This window comes from Macaca mulatta, chromosome 20, assembly GCF_049350105.2.
Source record: "Macaca mulatta isolate MMU2019108-1 chromosome 20, T2T-MMU8v2.0, whole genome shotgun sequence".
In the NCBI taxonomy this organism is placed as follows: Eukaryota; Metazoa; Chordata; class Mammalia; order Primates; family Cercopithecidae; genus Macaca; species Macaca mulatta.
Genome location: NC_133425.1, coordinates 76,527,403 through 76,552,923, shown reverse-complemented (window position 1 = coordinate 76,552,923; position 25,521 = coordinate 76,527,403). Strand labels below are relative to the sequence as shown.

The following is a 25,521-nucleotide window of genomic DNA, read 5'->3' as shown; positions in this document are numbered from 1 at the left end:
AACAAAACAAACCTGTAAATGGGATATTTTTCCTGCAATTTTTATGGATTTTAGTAAAATTATTCCAAAGTTACAGCAACCTGCAGTTGCTTAGAGAAGACAGCAAATCAGCATATGTGACTGTCTCTTACATGAAAGTGTGGAATCCCAAGAGCCTACTATGCCTTCAAGAGCTGTGACTTTTGTGTCCCTGTGATCAGGCTCTCCCTGAGTGGGTTGCAGTCTACCTGGGGCTTAGAGATGCCCCCTCATTGGTCAATTTCTGGTCTTGCCAGGTTCCTGCCTACACTGTGGCCCTGAACCTGTCCTCCCATCAGTGTATCTGCCACTTGGAAAGGAGAACAATGACTTCGTGCTGACAGTAGTTATTTCTGCCACCAATCGTGCAGGGGACACACAGCAGACCCAGGCTGTGGCTAAGGTGGGTGGTGGCAGTGGCCACTGTTTCTTTACTGAGAAAAATTCTCCACCCTTATGAACTTCACCAAAAGGATGGCTGGATGGAAGATAGCCAGGGGCATAGCCAGATGAGTCACTGTTTCATCCATTCCTTCCACAAATATTTACAGAGCATCTACCATGGGCCATGTCCTGGGGGTACAGCCAGGGACACAACAGACATGGTCTCTACCTTTGTAGATCTTATGATTTAGTGGCTAGAATTGGGGGAGGGTCCTGGGAGCTGGTGGGTGAGGGGGGTTGGAGAATGCCTCTGGCATGAGTTAGGCCAGCACCTTCAAAGGGCTCAGAGGAAGTAGGACCAAAATTAGCCAACAAGGACTCAAGGAAGGGCCTGGATAAGATCCCAAGATTTCAAGCATCATAGGCCAGGTGGAGTTGGAAGAGGTTGAGACCAAGAGGAGGAGGGTAGCCAGTGGTAGAGCAATGACTTGCGCCAGCCTGGAGCTGACCAAGGCTTGGTTTGGGTGGCTGTCAGCTGCCTGGTGCAAGCAGGTCTGGGTGCCCTCTAGCCTCAGGAAGTGCCCAAGGACTCCCAGGTGAGGCCAAAGGCGTCCAAGCCTGCTCTGGCCCCATGTGACTTCAGAGGCCAGGTTCTTCCTAGCAGGTTCTGAGCACATTTCTGATTTCCCAACAGGTGGCACTCGGAGACACATGGGTTGAGGATGTAGCATTCCAGGCTGCAGTGTCAGAGAAAATCTCCACATCTCTGCAAGGCAAGGGTGGCCCCAAGCAGCTCCTCCAGCTGGCCAAGGCCGTGTCCTCCGTGCTGAACCAAGAGCACAAAAGCCAGGGCTCAGGACAGCCACTGAGCATGGACGTCAGACAGAAGGTGCCCATGGGAAGAGGGGGGGCTCCTTTCATTCCCTTCCTCTGGGGCTCCAGGGTCTGCATGTGGCCATTTGGGCTGTGCATCAAGGTTCATGGATCGGGGAGAAACCTGTGGTGTCTCCCAAGCGGCTGACACCACCTCCCTCTCTGGTCTTTTGGGTGAGTGACATAAAGCGAAGAAAATGCCTTCTCCCTTGGTAACCTGTTTTTTCGGCTGGCCCTCATGGAGGCACAGGCCTCTGGGATGGGGGGAGTTTAGAACCCATCACCCTCTCCCCTTCATGTTTCAGATGACAAGGCAGAGCCCCTGAGGAGAAAGGGGACTGCCCTCGGTCCTATGGGTAGCGGTTTGGGGTTGGACCTCAGATGGTGTCCCAGCTTTGTCACTTACCATTTGCATTGTCACAGGCCAGGGACAGTTTCAGTTTATAAGCCTCAGTTTCCCCATATGGAAAAGAGGAATAAGAATACTAGTCTCCTCATACAATTGTGGTAAGAGTTAAATAAGAATTACAATCACTGCAACTAAAAAACTAGATAAGATCGCCAACATTCAACCATTTTTAATCCACAAAAACGGCCGGTCCATGTTACAACCTAGTATGATAAACTATTGCAGAACATACGATTGTGTCCACTCCCAGCGCGTGCCGCATGAGTTTGCATGTGTGTGTGCATACAAACACACACACACACACACCCCTGTGGGCACGGAGAAGAGAAGAAAGACTTCTTTTGGCCCCCGGAAATGTTTGCAGGAAAGTACTGAGTGTGGTGCTGGAGGCCCAGTAGGTACTTAATACACAAAGCAGGATTGTCATTGTGATCGCTTACACAGAGAAACTAACATGTATCAAGCACCTGCTATGAGCTGCCAGGCTCTGACTGAGGGCTTCATGGATCTGTAATCCCCACTACAACCCTGGGAGGTAAATGGTGAGGCCTCCATCTATGTTACAGCTGAGGAAACAGAGGGTAGGAGAATCAGAGGTGCCTCCCTGGGTCCCTATGTCTGGTAAGTGGTGAAGCCGGGGTTCAAACCCAGGTTAGAGGATCCCCCTCCACCTCTAGCCCTCTTACCCCAGACCTTTGTTCCACATTCCCTACCCCATCCCCTCTGCCACATACATACACGTTAACTCTCACACATACATACACACACTTTCACACACACTCTTATGCACACACACACATACACACACTCACATATGCTCGCACACTCACACACACATTCACACACTCCCACTCACACATACCCACACAGATGCTCACACACTCATACACACATACATGCACTCACTCATATTGACACAGGCTGACACTCACAAACTCATACACACACTGACAGGGGCTCACACACAGTCACACTCACATATACACACATACACATGCACATACAAACTCACACACATGCTCACACACATACACTGACACACTCACACATTCATACACACACATACTTACACCTACACACATTTATGCTCTCACACACACATACACACACTCACACTCACACACTTTCACACACACACAGCTCTCATTCCTGGTCGCATTCACTCTGAGAAGTATCAGTGGTAAACTTCCCCTGGACATCCTGTGGTCCCCAAGCACGCAGACCACACAGCCTAACCCACGGTCTCTCCATGCAATGCCCGGGGCCTGGCACAAGACAGATGTCAAACTCTCACTGGGCAGCTGAGAAGATGTTAACAAGGGCTCTGTTGAGAGAGGTGTGCGCAGGGCTTAGGGAACAAACTAGACAGCATGGAGGACCCCAGGGGCCCGGCCTGCCGTGAGCAGGATCCACTGGGCCAAAATTAAGGTGTTGGCAGAGCTGCAAACCTGGAGGCTCCAGGGGAGAAGGCATTCCTTGCCTTTTCCAGGTTCTAGAGGCCACCTGCACTCCTTGACTCCTACCTTCAAAGCCAGCCATGCAGCATCTCCAAAGCCCTCTCCTTTCCCTCTCTCTCTCCCCACCCTTTCCTCATCCTCTTTCCCTCTCTTTCTCTTCCCGCTACCCCTACCTCCATCACCCATCTCCTTTTCTGATTGACGCTCCTGCCTTCCTCTTAGAAGGATCGTGTGATGACGTTGGTCCCACCTGTTTATCTGGGATAATCTCTCCATCTCAGATTCCTTAACTTAATTGCATCTCCAAAATGACTTAGCTAAAGTGCCTTTTGCCACATGCAGTAACATATTCACAGGTTTCAGGGATGTGAATGTGGGCATCTTGAGGAGGCTGTTATCTGCCTAATCACACATCATACAAGGCAGACAGAGGTCTGCAGGGCTTTACAACCCCCCAGTGAGGCCAGGTGTGGTGATTTACGCCTGTAATCCCTGTCCTTTGGGAGGCTGAGGCAGGCGGATCACTTGAGGTCAGAAGTTCAAGACCAGGCCGGGCGCGGTGGCTCACGCCTGTAATCCCAGCACTTTGGGAGGCCGAGACGGGCGGATCACGAGGTCAGGAGATTGAGACCATCCTGGCTAACACGGTGAAACCCCGTCTCTACTAAAAAATACAAAAAAACTAGCCAGGCGAGGTGGCGGGCGCCTGTAGTCCCAGCTACTCGGGAGGCTGAGGCAGGAGAATGGCGTGAACCCGGGAGGCGGAGCTTGCAGTGAGCTGAGATCCGGCCACCGCACTCCAGCCTGGGTGACAGAGCGAGACTCTGTCTCAAAAAAAAAAAAAAAAAAAAAAAGAGGTTCAAGACCAGCCTGGCCAACATGGCAAAACCCTGTCCCTACTAAAATCACAAAAAATTAGCTGGGCGTGGTGGTGTGCACCTGTAATCTCAGCTACTCAGGAGGCTGAGATCTGAGAATCGCTTGAACCCAGGAGGCGGAGGTTGCAGTGAGTCAAGATCATGCCACTGTACTCCAGCCTGGGTGACAGAGAGAGACTCTGACTCAAAAAAAAAAAAAAAAAAAAAAAAAAAAAAAAAAAAAGAAGAAGAGAAGAAAAGAAAAGAAACAGAACCCCCTAATAAGCCTGGCCACTCCTGACCCTGCATCTTCCTGACACTACTTCATGGAGCCATGGAATTACATTTCCTCTCCCTGCCTTTCTCCCGCATGCCAAGGTCAGGGAGCATGTGCTGGGGTCGCTGTCAACAGTCACCGCCAGCTTGGAGGACATGCAGAGGGTGCAGGAGCTGGCCGAGGTGCTGAGAGAGGTGACCCGCCGGAGTAGGGAACTCACACCCTCGGCCCAGGTGAGTAGCTTCCATCTACTGAGGCTACCGTGGGACACGCTCCTCCATGGCAGGTGGGTGATCAGCATAGGTTGAAGGGGTCCCTTGGTCACAGGGCTCTCCTGGGGCTGCCAAGACCTCTGCCATCTTCTTTCCAGGGGTCCTGCATGAGTGATTCATGGGAAGGTGCCCCTCCTGCAGCCCATGTATCTCACGCTGGGTGAGAGGGCCTGTTTGCCCAGACTCTCACTCCTCCATCTGCTGGTGAGCAACTTGAGGGAGTAACTGAATCTCATTAATATTTGGGTGGCCAAGTGTGAGTCCAGTCACTGCTACTGACTGCTCATGTTCTCAACTTCAGTGCATGCCAACCTGACATCTGGCTGCGAGCTCCTGCCCTTCCTTATCCTTCTGGGGGTCTTCTCTGACCCTCAGAGCCTACTCTACCTGCCCATATGGCTGCGAATTCATGCAGTGTTCAGCAACTAATAGAGCTGGTGTATAAATACCCCAGCTCCCTCACCCCTCTTGATGGATAATCCCAAGCAGGAGTGAATCCCAGGTAATGGGCTTGATCACACTTCTGTACTGGCTTCCACCCTTCCCTGTGTCACACCTCCTACTCCCCACAAATGTTTCTTGGGATTATCTCCAAATAAATGACTTGCTCTCAAATCCTTGCTCCAGGATCTGCTTCTTGGAGAACTCAAATTAAAACACCATGTTCTCAGGGTTCTGACAGCCAATAGAAACCATAGGCCAGGTGTGGTGGCTGATGCCTGTAATTCCAGCATTTTGGGAGGCAGAGGCAGGAGGATTGCTTGAGGCCAGGAATTTGAGACCAGTCTGAGCAACATAGTGAGACCTCATCCCTTCAAAAACAAAACAAAGGCCAGGCACGGTGGCTCATGCCTGTAATCCCAGCACTTTGGGAGGCCGAGGCAGGTGGATTGCCTGAGGTCAGGAGTTTGAGACCAGCCTGGCCAACATAGTGAAACCCCATTTCTATTAAAAATACAAAAATTAGCTGGGCGTGGTGGTGTGCGCCTGTAGTCCCAGCTACTTGGGAGGTTGAGGCAGGAGTATCGCTTCAACCCGGGAGGTGGAGGTTGTGAGCTGAGATCGTGCCACTGCACTCCAGCCTGGGTGATAGAGACTCAGTCTCAAAAAACAAACAAACAAAAACAAAGCAAAACAAAATTGGTTGGGCATCATGGTGTACACCTGTAGTTCTAGCTACTCGGGAGGTTGAGGTGGGAGGATCAATTGAGCCCAGTAGGTCAAGGCTGCAGTGAGCCGTGATTGTGCCACTGCACTCCAGCATGGATGACAAAGCAAAACTCCATGAAAAAAATAACAATAAAAAGAAGCCCTAAAAACAGGGAAAGTGGGTCAGCACTTTGGGAGCCTGAGGCAGTAGGATCACTTGATCCCTAGAGTTCAAGCCCAGTCTGTGCAACATAGGGAAACCATATCTCTACCAAAAAAAGAAAAAAAAAAAAAAAGCCTAAATACTGGCATATACCTGTAGTCCCAGCTACTCAGGAGGCTGAGGCATAAGGATCACTTGAGCCCAGGAGTTCGAGGTTACAGTGAGCCATGCTTGCGCTACTGCACTCCAGCCTGGGCAACAGAGTAAGACTCTGTCTCAAAAACAAACAAACAAACAAAAAAACAGAAGAGGAGAGAACTGTCCTGGCTTTGACCCACCCACTCTGGTGGCAGGTTGTGCCCCTAAAATCTTCCAGCCTGAAGCCAACAAGGCTGGTCTTGATTCTGGGGCTTATTCATGATATCACACTTTCCATTTACACATCCATTTGCTAATCCATCTATTTACATGCATATACACTGTATACACATGTACCTGTACACATCCTCCACTCTATCCTTCTATCCATTCATGCATGCATTAATTTCATCATTCATTTAACAAATGCTTCCTGAATGTCAAGTACGTGCCAGGTGTCAAGTACGTGCCAATGTGCAACTCGTTGAGAATTCAGCAGCAATCATGTAGACATGGCATCTGCCATTAAGGTCCTTTCAGACTACTGAGACAGCCAGACATTAGACAAATAATTTCACAAATACATATAAAACTACAAAATTTGAATATGTACTGCATCCATCCACCCATCCACCCACACAACCATCCACCTATTCATTCATCTACCATCCACCCATCTATTCATCCATCATTCATCCATCCTCCATCCATTTATCTTCCACCCATTCATCCATCCACCTATCATCCATCCATCTATCCACCCACCCACTTATCCATCCTCTATTCTCCATCTATCCATCCATCCACACACCATTCATCCATCCACCCACCATCCACCCATCCATCCATCTACCATCCATCCACCCACCCATCCATCCGTCCATTCATCACCCATTCATCCTCCATCCACCCATTCATTCATCCTCCATCCATCCACCTATCATCCATACATCCATTTATCCAATTGCCTATCCATCCTTCATTTGTCCATCCATCCATCCATCCCCTAGTCATTGAATGCTCCTGAAGACCTACTGTGTGCTGGGCACTGTGCAGGGCACTCTGGGAAGGATTCAGAGGCAGACCAGGCTACTTTTCTGAAGGATCTTAGAGGACTGTAAGGTGGGAGGACCTGGTCTCAAACCAGAGATACAGGGAGCTTGTATGCCAGGTCTAGCTCAGCTCTTTCCTGGCTTGTTCCCCTCCTTGCTTCCCTTGTCCCTTGAATGACACAGGAATGGTTTATCTTAAGCGGGGGCTCATACTGCTTTTCCTTATTTGGGTGAACCCAGTGGGAGGCCAGCTGGGCTCTACAGCATGCCAGTGAGTCCCTGTTGACAGTGAGTGCCAAGGCCCGCCCTGAGGACCAGAGGCGCCAGGCAGCCACCAGGGACCTGTTTCAGGCTGTGGGCAGTGTGCTGGAAGCTTCCCTGAGTGACAGACCAGAAGAACTTGCCGAGGCCAGCGGCAGCCAGGTGGGTGTCCAGGCCAGATGCAGACCTCATACACTCTGAATGCTTAACTTACATCAGCTTTTCTAGGTGGAGCTTTCCCCCCATCTTGCAGATGAGGAAACTGAGGCACAGAGGTTAAGGTGTTGCCCTGAGAGCTGTAAGAAAATTTCCAGAGAGCAGGGCTTCCGGGAGGCAGTGTGGAGTGGTGGGCAAATCACAGGCTCTGGAATGAGACAGCCTGAGTTTGAATCCTGCTTCTGTCACTTAGGAGGCTTGTGACCTGGGCAAGATACAGAGTTTACCTAAGCCTCTTTTCCTCATGTGTAAATCAAGGCACTCTGCTTCACCCCAAATAAGCTGCCAAATGGAGAGATCATATGGACCCCCTAGGAGGTCTGGGTAAAACCCTGGCTCATTTTACCAAGAACACAGAAGAGAGGCAGCTGCCAGAGTAAGAACAGGTTGTAGCACTGTCTCACGTGGCCCCAGCATCCTGGTGGGGACATAGCCTCCTAGATGGCATAATGACAGAGCCACAAAACCCATTTCTTGCTGTTGCACAGTTCTTTGTCACATGGGGCCATCACCTCTATTCAGGAAGAAGTGAAAGACACACAACACACAAAGATGCTTGGATGCACACACACACATACTCAGACACACTCAATCTCTACAAACACACTCACACACAAAAACACAGGGCCACGCTCACACTCACGTGCAAGCTCACACGCACACTGAGAGGCCTCACACTCTCACATGGCCTGAAGAACACACTTTTGCACACAGGTGCACATTTACACGCACACATCTTCACACAGGGCCATGCAGTCACATGTACTCACAGACTGCCACATATGGTTGCACGCTCCATAATCATGCAATCACCTATGCACACTCAAACACCGTATGCACATACACGCTCAGGACCACGCTCACATTCACGCAGACATACACACGCTCAAACACTGCCATTCACATGCAGTGACATCACCCTCACACTTGTGTGTTCATGTGCGTGCACACATGCACACACACACACGATTTGTGCCCCAGTAGGGATTCTGTGCAAATATCCCGCCCTTCCTGGGTCCCCGCACCAGCCGTGGTGTCAGGATGCACCTCATCTGGGAGTTGGGATGGGTGGGGAGCAGATTTGAAGCCCAGGAGACCTGGTGAAATGGCCTCGCTCTCAGCTGTCCATTTCCCCTGGAACAAGCCATAGGGTGCTGGCAGATGTCAGCAGCCCAGACAGCCACATTGCCTGATGGCTCAGCACACAGGCTCTGTAGCCATATGCTTCGCCGTGAGTCCCAGCTCTTCCCCTTATCAGTGTGTGACCTCCCACAGTCTCCTGTCCTCTCTGTGCCTCCATCCCCCTTCTGTCCAATGGAGCTAGTGAAGCCCCTGCCACACCAAGTTACCGTGAGGACGGAATGGGCTCACAGAAGCCAGTCTGGAAACTTTATGAGTGCTGCTTTTGGGCCACCTCCGAGGCTGTCTTTCTCCCTCCTCTCTGTCCTCTCCCAATCCCTCCTGAAGGTGCCACATTGGCCTGGTGACAGTAACCAAAGATGGCATATGGGAGCAGGTCCGTAGCAATATCCTCCTGCCTGCTTTTCCAGAGTGCCACAGTGCTGCGGCTGCTTGGAGTCGTGGAGCATGTGCAGACCGCCCTCCTGCTGGGAAAACTGCCGGGGGGCCTTCCAGCCGTGCTGGCCACCCCCTCCATCTCTGTGTACACAAACAGGTACAAACCAGCTACACCATGGGTCCCCAAGAAAGCTCATCCCCTAACCTGGCTCATTCCACACCCGCACTCCAAAACCTTGTGCTAGGCAGAGCTCAGGAGACCAGACTTGGAGAAGGAGAAGTGATGGGACCTAGAGCTGGGAAGGGCTTTCCACCGAGAGAAGGTCCCCTTGTCACCATGTTGAGTGTTTGCACAGCACAGGAAGGGAGGCATGGAGTTGCCTCCATGCCTGGGGCCAAGCCCAGTGTTAGATCCACCTGAAGGAGTCCTGAGAGATGGTCACATGGCAGCTGTGCAGGCGAGGGGACTGAATGAATAGGACCAGCCTTCTGTTAACCATGCCCTGCGTGTGTCTGGCCAGCCGCTGCTCCTTGGGCCTGTAGGAATTCAAGATCCACTTACCTTGGGCTTGTACACACACACACACACACACACACAGGGCTCATCGAGCACTGACGCCATACCTGGGATGCTCCACACCATCCATTCTTCCACCTGACAAGCAGGAGCTGGACAATGCTGCTGGCAACACTGGGACCCCGTGCCCCAAGCCTCGGTTCCTCCTGCCAGGGTTTCTCTCTTAGATCTCAGAGACAGTTTCCCGAAGCAGTATCCTGATTAGAGGAACGATCTGAAATGGGGTCCCCAACACGATCAGAAAGGGGCAAAGTCAAAGACCAGAAAAGATGGGGCTGGGTCAAGACATGGCATCAGAGGTCAAGGTAGGAAGGGAAGATAACCCTGGAGAAAAATCTGCGTCCAAGCTCATTTATTCATTCAATGAAAATATTGATGGACTACCTGTTATATGCCAGGCGCTGCTGTAGACATTGGAGGTATAGCAGTAAACAAGGCTGGCAAAGCCCCACTCTCAAGGAGCCTCCAGTCTAGCTGCCTCTTGTGCTGCTTCTGCTGAAACAAACATGCTGAACCACCTATAGGGATCCAAACACACCCCCACTCTGATGGTGAAGCTGGGCTCCCAGTTGTGCAGGAGGTGTGGGGTCTTCCTCGACACTGACTTTCTCCTCCCTCCCCTGCCACTTCTGTTCTCACCTTGTGGCCAGAATACAACCCTGGAGTTGGCAAGGCTCCTCCCTGCGCACAGATACTGCAGACTCTGCAACCTTCATGCTGCCCACTGCCTCCTTGCTCGGCTCTCTGGAGGATGGCCAGGAGCCTGTGGATATAAAGGTAACAACAGCAGTAGCGTCCTTGGGGACAGCCTTTACAGTTTGCAGAGCACTTTCACAGGCATTTGCTCATTTGTGTTGAGTATGATGGTGCCCACTGTGCCGGTGAGCTTCAATGATTTTCGCAAAGCCACAAGTAAGTGGCTCTGCCGGGCTTCAGACCCAGACCTCTGGGCTCCCAGATTCACCCTCTTTCCATTGTGTTGCAAAATTCTCCAACAGCCTTGATTCAGGTAGTCACTGGAAATAAAGCTCTTCCAGCTTAGTGCCATAACTTGGAAATGGCCAACCCAGGCTCTTTTCCATCCGCAAATTAAAGCACATCTGACCGTGTACTCCCTGAGCCCTAATGAAAGCAAATGTGTTTCTCTTAAAGACTTACTGGCTTTTGGGGAAGAAAGACTGGGATGGGGAGGCTGAGGAGGGCAGATCACCTGAGGTCAGGAGTTCGAGACCAGCCTAGTCAACATGATGAAACCCCATCTCTACTAAAAATACAAAATTAGCCGGGTGTGGTGGTGCACACCTGTAATCCCAGCTAGTCAGGAGGCTGAGGCAGGGGAATCACTTGAACCCGGAAGGCGGAGGTTGCAGTGAGCAGAGATTGTGCCATTACACTCCAGCCAGGGTGACAGAGCGAGACTCTGTGTAAAAAAGAAAAAAAAAAAAAAAAGACTTGGATGGTTTTACAGTCCAGTCATTGCTCAGCCAAAGCAAATCTGATCTGGGTCCTCTAGGGCAGGCTCTCTGCGGCCTCAGCCCTGACGCTGGAAACATGCCAGGGGAAGCAGCGGCAGCGGAAGGTAGGCCCCACCTGCACCACACGCCAGGGCTACTGCTCCTTGAGTCTGAGGACCTTGCCTTTCACCCGCCAGCTTCTCAGGGGCCTTGGCCAACACTCCTTGCTCTCGGTTTCAGATGATGAGTTTCCCAAAGAGCCCCTTTCCAGCCCGAAGCCACTTCGATGTCAGCGGGACTGTCGGTGGCCTCCGTGTGACCAGCCCTAGCGGTCAGCTCATACCTATGAAGAATCTGTCGGAGAATATGGAGGTAGAAGTTTGGGGTGTCGTCAGAAGTCAGGTGGGAGTTCAGTGGAGTTCAGTGGCATGATCTCAGCTCACCGAAACCTCTGCCTCCAGGGCATAAATGATCCTTCCAACTTAGCCTCCCAAATAGCTGGGACAACAGGTGCAAGCCACCACACCCAGCTGATTTTTTTTTTTAAAGTTTTGGTAGCGACAAGTTCTCACTATATTGCCCAGGCTGGTCTTCAACTCTTGGGCTCAAGCAATCCTCCCTCCTTGGCTTCCCAAAGTGCCAGGATTACAGGCATGAGCCACTGCGCCTGGCCGCATTTCTGTCTTCTTCTTCTTCTTCTTTTTTTTTTTTTTGTTTTTGAGGTGGAGTTTTGCTCTCGTTGCCCAGATTAGAGTGCAATGGCGAGATCTCAGCTCACTGCAACCTCTGCCTCCTGGGTTCAAGTGATTCTTCTGCCTCAGCCTCCCAAGTAGCTGGATTATAGGCACTTGCCACGACGCCAGGCTAATTTTTTGTATTTTTAGTAGGGACGGGGATTCACCATGTTGGTCAGACTGGTCTTGAACTCCTGACCTCAGGTGATCCACCTGCCTCGGCCTCCCAGAGTGCTGGGATTACAGGCGTGAGCCACCATGCCCGGCCTCTGTCTTCTTTTTAAACTTGGTTGAAATTGAAAGTTGGCCAATTTTTTTTAAAAAAATGGTTAAAGAAGAGAATCATTCAAAATGATCCTTACCAGCCAGTCATGGTAGTTCACACCTGTAATCCCAGCACTTTGAGAGGTCAAGGTGGGAGAATCACTAGAGGCCAGGAGTTCAAGACCAGCCTCAGCAACAATGTGAGATACCATCTGTACAAAGAACACAAAAATTAGTCAGTTGTGGTGGCATGCATCTGTGGTCCCAGCTACTCAGGAGGATGAGGCAGAAGGATTGCTTATGCCCAGGAGGTTGAGGCTGCAGTGAACCAAGATTGGTTTAAAAAATAACAGCACCAGGCCGGGCGCGCTGGTGCATGCCTGTAATCCCAGCACTTTGGGAGGCTGAGGCGGGTGGATCATGAGGTCAGAAGAGCAAGACTGTCCTGACCAATGTGGTGAAATGCCGTCTCTACTAAAAAAAAATACAAAAATTAGCTGAATGTGATGGCGTGTGCCTGTAATCGCAGCTACTCGGGAGGCTGAGGCAGGAGAATGGCTTGAACCCGGGAGGCAGAGCTTGCAGTTATCATGCCACCGCACTCCAGCCTGCCAGCCTGGTGACAGAACAAGACACCATCTCAAAAACAAAACAAAACAAAACAAAACAAACAAACAAAACAAAACAAAAAACAGCAAACAAAAAAAGGTCCTTACCCTAGCTTAATCATTGTACTTAACTTAAAACTATAAATGTATGTTCATTCACCAATCCTTGGATAACCAGAGTTTTCCTGGTTATATATACATGTTGTTTGGAATTTTAGTTATCTTCATTCCAGAAACCACTCCCATTACACAGCCTCTAAAATGTCCAGTTAGGCTGGGCGCGAGGGCTCACACCTGCAATGCCAACACTTTGGGAGGCCAAGGCGAGTGGATCACCTGAGATCAGGAGTTTGAGACCAGTCTGGCCAACAGTAAAACAGTTTGCAGAGCACTTTGACATGCATTAGCTCATTTCTGTTTAGTAAAACTCCGTCTCTACTAAAAATACAAAAAGCTGGGCGTGCTGGCGGGCGCCTGTAGTCCCAGCTACTCAGGAGGCTGAGGCTGGAGAATCACTTAAACTTGGGAGGCAGAGGTTGCAGTGAGCCGAGATTGCACCACTGCACTCTAGCCTGGGCAACAGAGCAAGACTCCATCTCAAAAAAAAAAAATAATAAATAAATAATAAAATAAAATATCCAGTTAGATTTTCTTTAAAGTTAAACAAAAACATAAACATGCCATGTTACAATATAAGTTCATGTTTTTCAAAATTTTAATGATTTTATTCTAGTCTTCTACAATTTTCTCATCAATGCCTAATTCAATAACAATTTTTAATGATCTCTATGTTATCATCCCTGGAACCTGTGGATATGTCACCTTAAATGCAAAAGGAAGGTCAGGTGCGGTAGCTCACACCTGTAATCCCAGGACTTTGGGAGGCTAAAGTGGGAGGATCACTTGAGTCCAGGAGTTCAAGGTTATAGTGAGCTGTGGTCATGCCATTGCCCTCCAGCCTGGGCAACAGAGCCAGGCCCTGTCTAAAAACAAAAACAAAACAAAACTGCCGAAGGGATTTTGCAGATGTGCTTGAGTCTTGCCCATCCTCAGATGGGGAGATTATCCTGGGTTATCCGGTGGGTTCCGTGTCATCCCAAGGGTCCTTATAAAAGGGAGGCAGAAAGGGAGGTGACTCCAGAAGACAAAAAAGTGACTTGATGACAGAAGCAAGAGGCTGGAGTGATGCGAGGAAGGGGCTGTGAGCTAAGGAATGCAGGCAGCCACCAGAAGCCGTAAAAGGCAGGGAAGCAGGTTCTCCCCTAGCCCTGGGAAACTGATTTTGCACTTCCAGCCTTTAGAACTCTAAGATAACAACTGTGTATTGTCTTAAGCTTCCCACAATGGTCATTTGTGATAGCAGCCATAGGAAACTAATACAATGAGCAAAGCCCGGCCTGGATTTCGGTTCCCAGGTGCTCAGGCCACACAGCTCTGCACAGCAGCCCTGATGCCCACGGGCTGGCATTGCCTTCCTGGCATCCCTTCAATAGGATTGTTTCTGAGCACAGATCCTGCTGCCCCGGCATTCACAAGGACACAGCCAGCCAACCGTGTTGAACCTGACCAGTCCTGAAGCTTTGTGGGTGAACGTGACTTCAGGGGAGGCAACCTTGGGGATTCAGCTGCACTGGAGACCGGACATCGCGCTCACGCTCAGCCTAGGCTACGGCTACCACCCCAACAAGAGCAGCTACGATGCCCAAACTTACCTCGTACCAACGGCGGCTTCAGGTAGGCCTGTGACCATTTCCTGAGCTGCTGCCTGGGGTATGATCAGCTTCACTTGGGAATCAGAAGCCATAGGAAGAAAAGCAAAGAAAAAAAACCACCCCACACATTCAGTGGCTTATTTTTTGTTGGTGTTACTATTTGCCAACATTAGGTGAGCACTTACTATATGCCCCGAGGAAGTTTACAAGCTCATATGGAACTGACCTCATTGCAATCCTCATGACAACCCTTGGGAGAGGGAATTATCGAAATTTCCACTTTCAGCAAGGTGTGGTGGCTCACGCCTATAATCCTAGCACTTTGGGAGGCCGAGCCAGGCAGATCACTTGAGGTCAGGAGTTCAGGACCAGCCTGGCCAACATGGCGAAACCCCGTATCTACTGCAAATACAAAAAGTAGCTGGGTGAGGTGGCGTACACCTGTAATCCCAGGTACGTGGGAGGCTGAGGCACAAGAATAGCTTGAACCCAGGAGGCAAAGTTTACAGTGAGCTGAGATCATGCCACTGCACTCCAGCCTGGATGACAAAGCAAGACTCTGTCTGAAAACAAAACAAAACAAAACAAAACAAAAACTCTACTTCCAGATAAGAACAAAGAGGTTAAGGAAAAGGAACTGGTCTGAGATCATACAGCCAATAAGGAGCAGAATCTGTGTTTGAGCCGTTGTCTGTCTGAGTCAGCCATGCACCCCGATTGGGGAGTGCCCCTTCTTCTATGCTCCTGGTCTCAGGAGGAGAAAGTGCTCCTAGGACATCGGGGGTGGGGCAAAACCAGCCGGGTCTGCTTTCCTGCCAAGTGGCCTCAGTCACCCTCTCCCATGATCTTAACACCCATCTCAAGGAGGCTTCAGGCTGACCTGGAACCCCCTGTCCTACAGATGAGCTGCCCACGTGGATCCTGAGCCCACAGGACCTGCGTTTTGGAGAAGGGGTCTACTATTTGACTGTGGTCCCTGAGTCTGACCTGGAGCCAGTCCCCGGCAGGGACCTCACAGTGGGCATCACCACCTTCCTGTCTCACTGTGTGTTCTGGGATGAGGTCCAGGAGGCTTGGGACGGCTCAGGGTGCCAGGTAAGGAGAGAGAAGTGAAGGAGATGGTGCGGCTTGGTGGGCTGTGCCCAGCTCATGCAGGGTCCCCTTTTGCCGCCTCTGGCGCAGCATCTTGTGCCTCTCCATGGGGCCTTTGCTGTTCCTGGTGCCTGGGATACCTCCCTCATCCTTGCTTCAGCCTAAGCATTGTTTCCTGGAGAAAACTGTTCTTAACTCCCTGAGTCTGATTTCCTATTGTGAACCCCAGAGCACACACATCCATAGCATCTAACCCCAGTGCTTTTCATCCATAGCACTTAACAGAGAGGTCATTTCACCTCTACGCATGAGATCATTTAAATGACGTCTGTCTCCCTCCGTCCACTGGGAGCCCCCAATGCGACAGAAACAATGTGCTTTGTTCACCACTGAGAACAAATGGTCACTGACCCAGGCGATGAATGACTCAGGACTCCCTGCTGCCTCTAGGTTGTTAAGGGAGGCCGGGGTGTCATTTCCGAGGGAATGAACTCATAGCTCAGCCCTTAGTTCTGTGCCAGGTGCAGGGCTCCATGCTTTGCTTGCATCGGCTTATCAAATCTGCACAATCATCTGCAAGATAGTTGTGACTCTCATTTTACAGGGGACAAAACAAAGGCTCAGGAAACTCAACTGACTAGTCCCAAATCTTACATCTAGGGCCAGGTGCAGTGGCTCAAGCCTATAATCCCAGTACTTTGGGGGGCTGAGGCAGGCAGATCGCCTGAGGTCAGGAGTTTAAGAGCAGCCTGGCCAACGTGGTGAAACCCCATTTCTACTAAAGATACAGAAGTTAGCCAGGTGTGTTGGTGGGCACCTGTAGTCCCAGCTACTCAGGAGGCTGAGGCAGGAGACTTGCTTGAACCCAGGAGGCAGAGGTTGCAGTGAGCCTAGATAATGCCACTGCACTCCAGCCTGGGCGACAGAGCAAGACTGTCACAAACAAACAAACCAAACATCTTCTTTACCCACCAGATGCCCCTAGGGGGTGATTGAGAGCTCCCGGGGGATTGGGGGTGGCCACGTGGGTGTGAAGCACGGGCACAGATGGCAGCCCCTGCCCTGGTTCACTCCCCTCCTCTTCCTGCCCGGCCATGTTGTCTGGCACCACCTGCCCAAGTGTCATCACACCTTCCCGGTGCCGAGATGCCAGCTTAGGACTCAAACCTGCATCCTTCTCTTTCTCTTCCTGTGGTTCCGCCAGGTTATTTTGCTTTTCGGCATAAGCTGACCAACGGTCCCAGCTTGCCCAGGACTGCAGGAGCTCCTGGGACTCAGGACTTTCGTGTGAAAAACGGGAAAGGCCCTGGCAAACTGGATGAGTTAGTCACACCAGTGTCCTCTCAGCAGCTAGCCTGTTGCTGGACGTAGAATTAGCACCCCACAAATATTTGTCCTGTGAATGAGCATCAGGTAGACCATAGGGGTGAATGCCAAATTTGTGATCATGGTTGCCTATAGGGGATGAGGGACAAAGGGGATCTCAAATTTACTTGCAATATGTATGTATTTTTTTGAGACACGGTCTCACTCTGTCGCCCAGGCTGGAGTGCAGTGGTGTGATCTCAGCTCATTGCAACCTTTGCCTCTGGGGTTCAAGCAATTCTTGTGCTTCAGCCTCCCAAGAAGCTCGTATTGCAGATGTGAACCGCGCTGTGGTGCAAGCCTGCAATCCCAGCACTTTGGGAGGCGGAGGCAGGCAGATCACTTGAGATCAGGAGATTGAGACCATCCTGACCAACATGGCGAAACCCCATCTCTACTAAAAATACCAAAATTAACCAGGTGTGGTGGTACATGCCTGCAATCTCAGCTTTTTGGGAGGCTGAGGCATGAGAATTGCTTGAAGCCAGGAGGCAGAGGTTGCAGCAGTGAGCCGAGATTGTGTCACTGCACTCCAGCCTGGGCGACAGAATGAGATACTGTCTTAGAAGAAGAAGAAAAAAAAAAAGGCAAAGCAGACTGGCAGCATATACACAGTTGTCCACTGAGAATGATAGATACAAAAATATTATAAATAATATTATTTGCATATTTTAATTAAACAGAAAATATTGTCCAGGCACGGTGGCTCACTCCTGTAATCCCAGCACTTTAGGAGGCTGAGGCAGGCAGATCACGGGATCAGGAGATTGAGACCATCCTGGCTAACATGGTGAAACCCCGTGTCTACTAAAAATATGAAAAAAATTAGCTGGGTGTGGTGGTGCATGCCTGTAATCCCAGCTACTTGGGAGGCTAAGGCAGGAGAATTGCTTCAACCCAGGAGGCAGAAATTGCAGTGAGCCAAGATCTCTCCACTACACTCCAGCCTGGCGACAGAGTGAGACCTGTCTCAAAAAAAAAAAAAAAAAAGAAAAGAAAAAGAAAAAAAAAGATCAAAAGAGGCTTTTGAAGCTGGTCTCCCAGCGGTCTTCCCACTCCACACACCAATATAGTGTGCACCCTTCAAAGGGAATACCGTTCTCCCTTGAGCTCCAGCAAGCCGGGGTTGAGCTTCCCGAGTGTCTCCACTGATGGCCCCTTTATGGGTTGCAGGTGGGGCCTCGGACCAGCTCCTACCAGACACACTGCCTCTGCAACCACCTCACCTTCTTCGGAAGCACATTCCTGGTGATGCCCAATGCCATCGACATCCACCAGACTGCTGAGCTCTTTGCCACCTTCGAGGACAACCCTGTGATCGTGACCACTGTGGGCTGCCTGTGCCTGGTCTACGTGCTGGTGGTGATCTGGGCGAGGAGGAAGGACGCTCAGGATCAGGCCAAGGTGAGGCTGGGAACCACTGGTACTGTGTACACCATCCTGGGGAAAACTCCATTGTTTTCAAATAATATTAGGCGTCACGGGAAGAGTGTATTTGTCTACTTAAGATTTTTTCCAGCCGGGCATGGTGGCTTACACCTGTAATCCCAGCACTTTGGGAAGCCAAGGCAGACAGATCATCTGTGGTCAGGTGTTCAAGACCAGGCTGGCCAACATGGTGAAACCCCATCTCTACTAAAAATACAAAAATTAGTCGGGCGTGGTAGTGGGCACCTGTAGTCCCAGCTACTCAGGAGGCTGAGGCAGGAGAATCGCTTGAAACCGGGAGGTGGAGGTTGCAGTGAGCCGAGATTATGCTACTGCACTCCAGTCTGGACAACAGAACAAGACTTCATCTCAAAAAAAAAAAAAAAAAAAAAAAAATTCCAATATATGCAGTATGCCTGACACATACATAGTAGGACTTCAGCCAATATTTATGGCTATCTGAAGAAGAGGTAATGAATGAATGCAAGGTTGCATTGTCACAGAGCTCTGAAAGTCTCTCCGTTCCCACCCCTTCCCGTGAAGCAGCATCACTCAGAATTTCATGTGGGTTAAATTTAATAAGATAATAGTTTCAGCATTGATACTGCTGTCTTTGATTCACCCAAGGGATTAAGCATTAATACTTGAAGTGCCTCTGCTGTAGGTTGGTTCCCGGGAAGCAGACTCCGAGTCAAAGTTGAGCATGCAGAGTGTGCAGGGTGTGTAGTAAGGGGGCTTGGGACCTGCACCTGGGAAGGGAGGGAAGGAGGCAGCATGGGCAGAGAAAGAAGCTGAGCTGTGATGCAGCCCAGTGACAGCGCGGCCCAGCTCCTGGGGAGCACCAGAGCTGTCCCAAGTCGAGTTGAGATGCCCAGGTCTTGACCACACCCAGACACTCTGCCAATTGGTCATTGGGTGCTGGCTGCCCCAAGGGGGCACAATCTCAACAGAGGTAGCTGTTGCATTTTTGACCCCATCAACTGAGGCAGTGAACCCTCCGTGGGAGGGGATCTGGACAGCGAATCTTGGAGTTGACTATAGCCTCTGGCCAACTCTGGCTAATTTCTTTTTATTTTCTTTTTGCCAAATTCTTAAAAAAATTTTTTTAATTCTTATGGGTACATGGTAGGCATATATATATGTATGAGGTATATGGGACATTTTGATACAGGCATGCAGTGTGTCATAATCACATTGGGGTAATTGGGGTATCCATGTCCTTGAGCATTTATCCTTTGTGTTACAAACAACCCAATTATACTCTTTTAGTTATTTTTAAATGTACAGTTATTATTGACTGCAGTCACCCTGTTGTGCTATCAAATACTAGATCTTATTCATCTTATTCATTCTTTTTTTTTTTTTTTTTTTTTTTTTCTGAGAGGGAGTCTTGCTCTGTCACCTAGGCTGGAGTGCAGTGGCGTGATCTCTGCTCACTGCAACTTCCGCCTCCCGGATTCAAGCAATTTCCTGCCTCAGCCTCCCGAGTAGCTGGGACTACAGGCACCAGCCACCATGTCCAGCTAAATTTTGTGTTTTGGTAGAGGGTTTGTGTTTAGGGTTTCACCACATTGGTCAGGCTGGTCTCTAACTCCTAACCTCAAGTGATCCACCTGCCTCAGCCTCCCAAAGTGCTGGGATTACAAGCATAAGCCACTGCACCTGGCCTACATCGTATTCATTCTTTCTAATTTTTGTACCCATTAACCACCTCGTCTTTCCCCTGATTCCAGCCCCCGCTACCTTTCCCAGCCTCTGGTGACCATCATTCTACTCTCTATCTCCATGAGTTCATTTGTTGCTAAACTATCTTAACGTTTCATTTCTTTAAAATTCCCTCAGAAACACCACCTGGTTACAAATGTTATGAGAAATCATACATTGTGTACAGAGTTTGTACGGTTCACCAGGTCAAACATTCAATATTCTCAGCTTATCAAGTTCATTTCCAATTTAACTACATGGGGGTCATATCTTATAAAGAATGTACTTTGGGGCCGGACGTGGTGGCTCACGCCTGTAATCCCAGCACTTTGGGAGGCTTAGGCAGGCGGATCACTTGAGGTCAGAAGTTTCAGACCAGCCTGGCCAACATGGTGAAACCTGTCTCTAACTACAATACAAAAATTAGCCAGGCATGGTGGTGCACGCCTGTAGTTCCAGCTACTCTGGAGGCTGAGGCAGGAGAATCACTTGAACCTGGGAGCCGGAGGTTGCAGTGACTAAGATCATGCCACTGTACTCCAGCCTGGGCAACATAGCGAGATGCTGTCTCAAAACAAAACAAAACAAAACAGGAGGAAGAAAAGAACGTACTTCACGTTTTTATTTTCCCAGTGTTTTGCACTTGAAACCCTGCTTTTATGAAGAACAGTTCTCACCCGAGGGGATGAATAAATGGCACATGTAATTTTGCTTTGCCCAACTCATGATTGTCACGAATCGTCAGCTCCTTCTTGGCTGGTGGGTGATGCAGGAACCCACTGAGCAAGGCCTTCCTAATGCTGCCCTTCTCTTCAGGTGAAGGTCACAGTGCTGGAAGACAATGATCCCTTTGCTCAGTACCACTACCTGGTGACAGTCTACACAGGACACCGACGAGGGGCAGCCACGTCCTCAAAGGTACCTGCCCATGCAAGATCCACTGATTGATCAGCACGTCCCACCCAGCCCTGCTATGCCACTGTGGAGTTGCCCACTCCTGGTCTCTGGATTTCAGGTGACTGTCACCCTGTATGGCCTGGATGGAGAGAGTGAACCCCACCACCTGTCTGATCCCGACACTCCAGTTTTTGAGCGAGGAGCAGTGGATGCCTTCCTTCTCTCCACCCTGTTCCCCCTGGGGGAACTGCGGAGCCTCCGGCTGTGGCATGACAACTCAGGGGACCGGCCATCCTGGTGAGTTGGGGGCAGACAAACCATGAGAACCTACCAAGTGCCAGGCCCAGGGCTGAGCACTGGACATTTGCCTCCTTCCTGATCTTCACAAGCCTCTGCAAGACACATAGAATGATCTCTGTTTCATAGACAAGGAAACCCAGGGTCAGAAAAGCCCACTGGTTCATGGTCCACACAAACTGGATCAGTAGCTAGGAGAAGGACTGGAAGCTACAGCCAGCCTCACCTTCAGTGCTAGCCCCACCCTTGTCCCTTTTGCAGCATCAACCTGTGACTTGCCCAAGGTCACACAGCTGGCAAGTTTGGAGCAAGGTTCTCCCCATTCTGAGGCCAAAATGAGAGACCCAGATGAGTGGTGTCCAGTCTGACCACCCGTCAGTAGCTGGCGGCTTTAGAAAAACAATAGCACTTGAATTCACCTACGGGACTAAGCATTAATATCTTAAGTGCGGCCGCTGTAGGTTGCTCCCGGGAAGTAGGCTCTGAGATGGAGTTGCATATGCAGGGTATTTATTACAGGGCCCTGGGACCAGCACCTGGGAAAGAGGGAAGGAGGCAGAATGGCAGAAAAGTCGAGCTGTGATGCAGCCCAACAGCAGTGCGGTCCGCCACTGGGCAGCTCTGGGGCTGTCCCACGCTGGGTTGGAACACCCAGGTCTTCATCTCTGTAGGTACTGCATCACTGGATGCCAGCTGCCACAGAAGAGCCTGTGACCTTGACAGAGGTGGCTTTTGCATTCTTACAGGGCTGCCCTTCCTGAAATGAGAAAATGCATGTCGAGAGCATCTTAGCATAGCCCCCACTATATAGTAAATGCTCAGTGAAGAGTGGCTGTTGCTATCATTACAGTTTTGTTTTGTTTTGTTTTGTTTTGAGGCAGAGTCTCACTCTGTCACCCAGGCTGGTAGTAGAGTGGCACAATCTCCGCTCACCACAGCCTCTGCTTCCTGGGTTCAAGTCATTCTCCTGTCTCTGCCTCCCGAGTAGCTGGGATTACAGGCGTGCGCCACCACGCCCAGCTAATTTTTATTTATTTATTTTTTGTATTTTTAGTAGACATGAGGTTTCCCCATGTTGGCCAGGCTGGTTTCGAACTCTTGACCTCAAGTGATCAGCCCGCCTTGGCCTCCCAGAGTACTGGGATGACAGACGTGAGTCACTACGCCCAGCCATCATTGCTGTTCTTGTTGGCTATGTAGCAACAGGGAAAACCGCTGCTCGATCTGACATCACAGGACAGGCAAGATAATTTCAATTCTTCCCCATACCTCAAAGACCTAAATCAGGTTAGATACCCACAAAGTCCTCAGCCCAAGATAGATGGTGGTTCTTTGGTTAGAAACGCAAGAGAGGAGGCTGGGCACGGTGGCTCATGCCTGTAATCCCAGCACTTTGGGAGGCCGAGGTGAGTGGATCACCTGAGGTCAGGAGTTTTACACCAGCATGACCATCATGGAGAAACCCCATCTCTAATAAAAATACAAAATTAGCCGGGTGTGGTGGTGTATAACTGTAATCCCAGCTATCCGGGAGGCTGAGGCAGGAGAATCACTTGAACCTGGGAGGTGGAAGTTATGGTGAGCCGAAATCACTGCATTGCACTCCAGCCTGGGTGACAGAGCCAGATTCTGCCTAAAATTTAAAAAAAGAAAGAAAGAAACGCCAGAGAGGACCATGTTCTGCGTACTCCAGCCTGCACCTGCCTGAACACATACATACATACACTTTAGACAATTTGGCTTTACTTGCTCATGCCTGGATGCTGGCCCTGAGCTTGGTGCCATGTGTACAGGTTAATGGTCTCCAAATGCACCCTTTTGCAGCATCTTTGTGGAAACATGGCAGCTTCCCAGAGTTGACTCTCTACAGTAGCTGAACTCCTCAGGCGAGGCCAATTTTGATTAAGGCACCAAGAACAAAGAAAAATATGGTTTCTTTTTTTGAGGAGCTCTTGTTCTTTGGGTTCATGTTTGCAAAGCTGTTACCTTGGTGATGTCCAAGGAAGCCTCCTCCCCTGCTCCACCTTATCCTAAAAACCATGGGTCCCTTTTCCAGGTATGTGAGCCGGGTGCTGGTCTATGACCTGGCGATGGACCGGAAGTGGTATTTCCTCTGCAACTCCTGGCTGTCCATCAATGTTGGAGATTGTGTCCTCGACAAGGTGTTTCCTGTGGCCACGGAGCAAGACAGAAAACAATTCAGGTACTTTATTTTTCTTTATGTTTATTTTCTTTATTTTTGAGATAAGGTCTCGTTCCGCCACCCAGGCTGGAGTGCAGTGGCACGATCACAGCTCACTGCAACCTCGACCCCCCTGGATCAAGCGATCCTCTCACCTCAGCCTCTCGAGCAGCTGGGACTACAGGCATGCACCACGGTGCCTTGCTTTTTTTTTTTTAAGTAGAGACAAGTCCTTGCTATGTTGCCTAGGCTGGTCTTGGCCTTCTGGGCTCAAGAGATCCCCCCACCTCAGCCTCCTGAATAGCTGAAACTATAGAAATACACCACCATGCCCAACTGTTTTTGTAGAGATGGGGTTTCACCATATTGCCCAGACTGGTCTCAAACTCCTGGGCTCAAGGGATCCTCCTGTATCAGCCTCCCAAACTTTTGGGGTTACAGTCGTGAGCCACTGTGCTTGGCTGTGCCTGGGATATATATATATATATATATATATATATATATTTTTTTTTTTTAGCAGAGTCTTACTCTGTCACCCAGGCTGGAGTACAGTGGCACAATATTGGCTCACTGTGACCTCTGCCTCCTAAGTTCAAGCGATTCTCCTGCTTCGGTCACTCAAGTAGCTGAGATTACAGGCACATGCCACCACGCCTAGCTAATTTTTGTACTTTTATTAGAGATGGTTTCACCACATTGGCCAGGCTATTCTCAAACTCCTGACCACAAACAACCCTCTCTCCTTGCCCTGCTAAAGTCCTGGGATTACAGACATGAGCCACTGCACTCTGTCATGCCTGGGACTTTTAACCACTGTACTCCAATGATCTAACTGTAACAAAACTAATAGTATTTTAGCTATATTATTATATTAAAATTATAGCAAAAATAACAATGCTAACACTGATTGAACGCTTTACAAAATTATCACTTTTAATCCTTTCAATAATCCAGTGAGGTAGCTTCTGTTATTACTTGCCCTAATTTATAGACAAGTCATCTAAGGTAGGAAAAACAAAGTAACTTGCCCGAGGTCACACAGCTGGGAAGAGGGCTGTCTGGGATTCTAATCTAACTTCCAGAGCCTTCCTTGTTAACTCTAAGTGATGCTGCTATGGTGCTGTGTTTCTTCTACTAAAAAAAAAAACCAGGGGGCCAGGCTCAGTGGCACATGCCTGTAATACCAGGACTTTGGGAGGCCGAGGTGGGCGGATCATGAGGTCAAGAGATCAAGACCTTCCTGGCCAACATAGTAGTAGGTACCCTGTCTCTACTAAAAATACAAAAAATAAATAAATAAATAAATTAGCTGGGTATGGTGACACACACCTGTAGTCCCAGATACTCGGGAGGATGAGGCAGGAGAATTGCTTGAACCCCAGAGGCGGAGGTTGCAGTGAGCCAAGACCGTGCCACTGCACTCCTGCCTGGCAACAGAGCAAGATTCCATCTAAAAAAAATGTGGCCAGGCATGGTGGCTCACACCTGTAATCCCAGCACTTTGGGAGGCCAAGGCAGGCAGATCACTTAAGGTCAGGAGTGCGAGACCAGTCTGACCAATATGGAGAAATCCCGTCTCTACTAAAAATATAAAAATTAGCCAGGCGTGGTGGTGGACACCTGTAATCCCAGCTACCTGGGAGGCTGAGGCAGGAGAATCACTTGAATCTGGGAGGCAGAGGTTGCAGTGAGCCGAGACCGCGCCATTGCACTCCAGCCTGGGTGACAGAGCAAGACAGCATCTCAAAAAAAAAAAAAAGTGTGAATAATCTTAGAAACAAATCTCTGCCTCTCTTCCTCCTTCTCATCCCACGAATGAGCCACAGAGACCGGTTTCCCCCATTCCTGTCTCCCTAAACGCCTGTCCTTCTCTCCCTGCCTGCCTGCAGTCACCTGTTTTTCATGAACACTTCCGCGGGCTTCCAGGATGGACACATCTGGTATTCCATCTTCAGCCGCTGTGCTCGCAGCAGCTTCACCCGCGTCCAGAGGGCGTCCTGCTGCTTCTCCCTGCTGCTGTGCACCATGCTGACCAGCATCATGTTCTGGGGGGTCCCCAAGGACCCGGCTGAGCAAAAGATGGACTTGGGTAATTCCCAGTGTCACGGAGGTCAGGGCTAGTGGCTGGTGGACCTGAGCCTTCACTGCTCCAGCAATGCCACT

The 25,521-nt window shown here is 50.0% G+C and overlaps 1 protein-coding gene across 6 annotated transcripts in view; it reads left to right on the top strand.

The window, feature by feature from the left end:
- The window catches only part of LOC717465 (polycystin-1-like protein 2), a 126,784-nt gene that overhangs the window by 62,742 nt on the left and 38,521 nt on the right, over window positions 1-25,521 (top strand). For 4 of the 6 annotated variants that reach the window (XM_077986943.1, XM_077986941.1, XM_077986944.1 and 1 more), the window contains 4 exons: window positions 276-421; window positions 1,097-1,291; window positions 4,377-4,508; window positions 4,646-5,162. In XM_077986943.1, coding sequence (XP_077843069.1) covers window positions 276-421; window positions 1,097-1,291; window positions 4,377-4,508; window positions 4,646-4,711 — 539 coding nt within the window. In that variant the 3' untranslated portion in view covers window positions 4,712-5,162. Of the gene's footprint in view, window positions 1-275; window positions 422-1,096; window positions 1,292-4,376; window positions 4,509-4,645; window positions 5,163-7,289; window positions 7,473-9,076; window positions 9,202-10,271; window positions 10,399-11,315; window positions 11,448-14,192; window positions 14,416-15,294; window positions 15,489-18,023; window positions 18,255-20,798; window positions 20,901-20,997; window positions 21,177-23,232; window positions 23,380-25,247; window positions 25,448-25,521 lie in introns of those variants that run through there. The other 2 variants (XM_077986940.1, XM_015126689.3) reach the window with 1 other exon arrangement.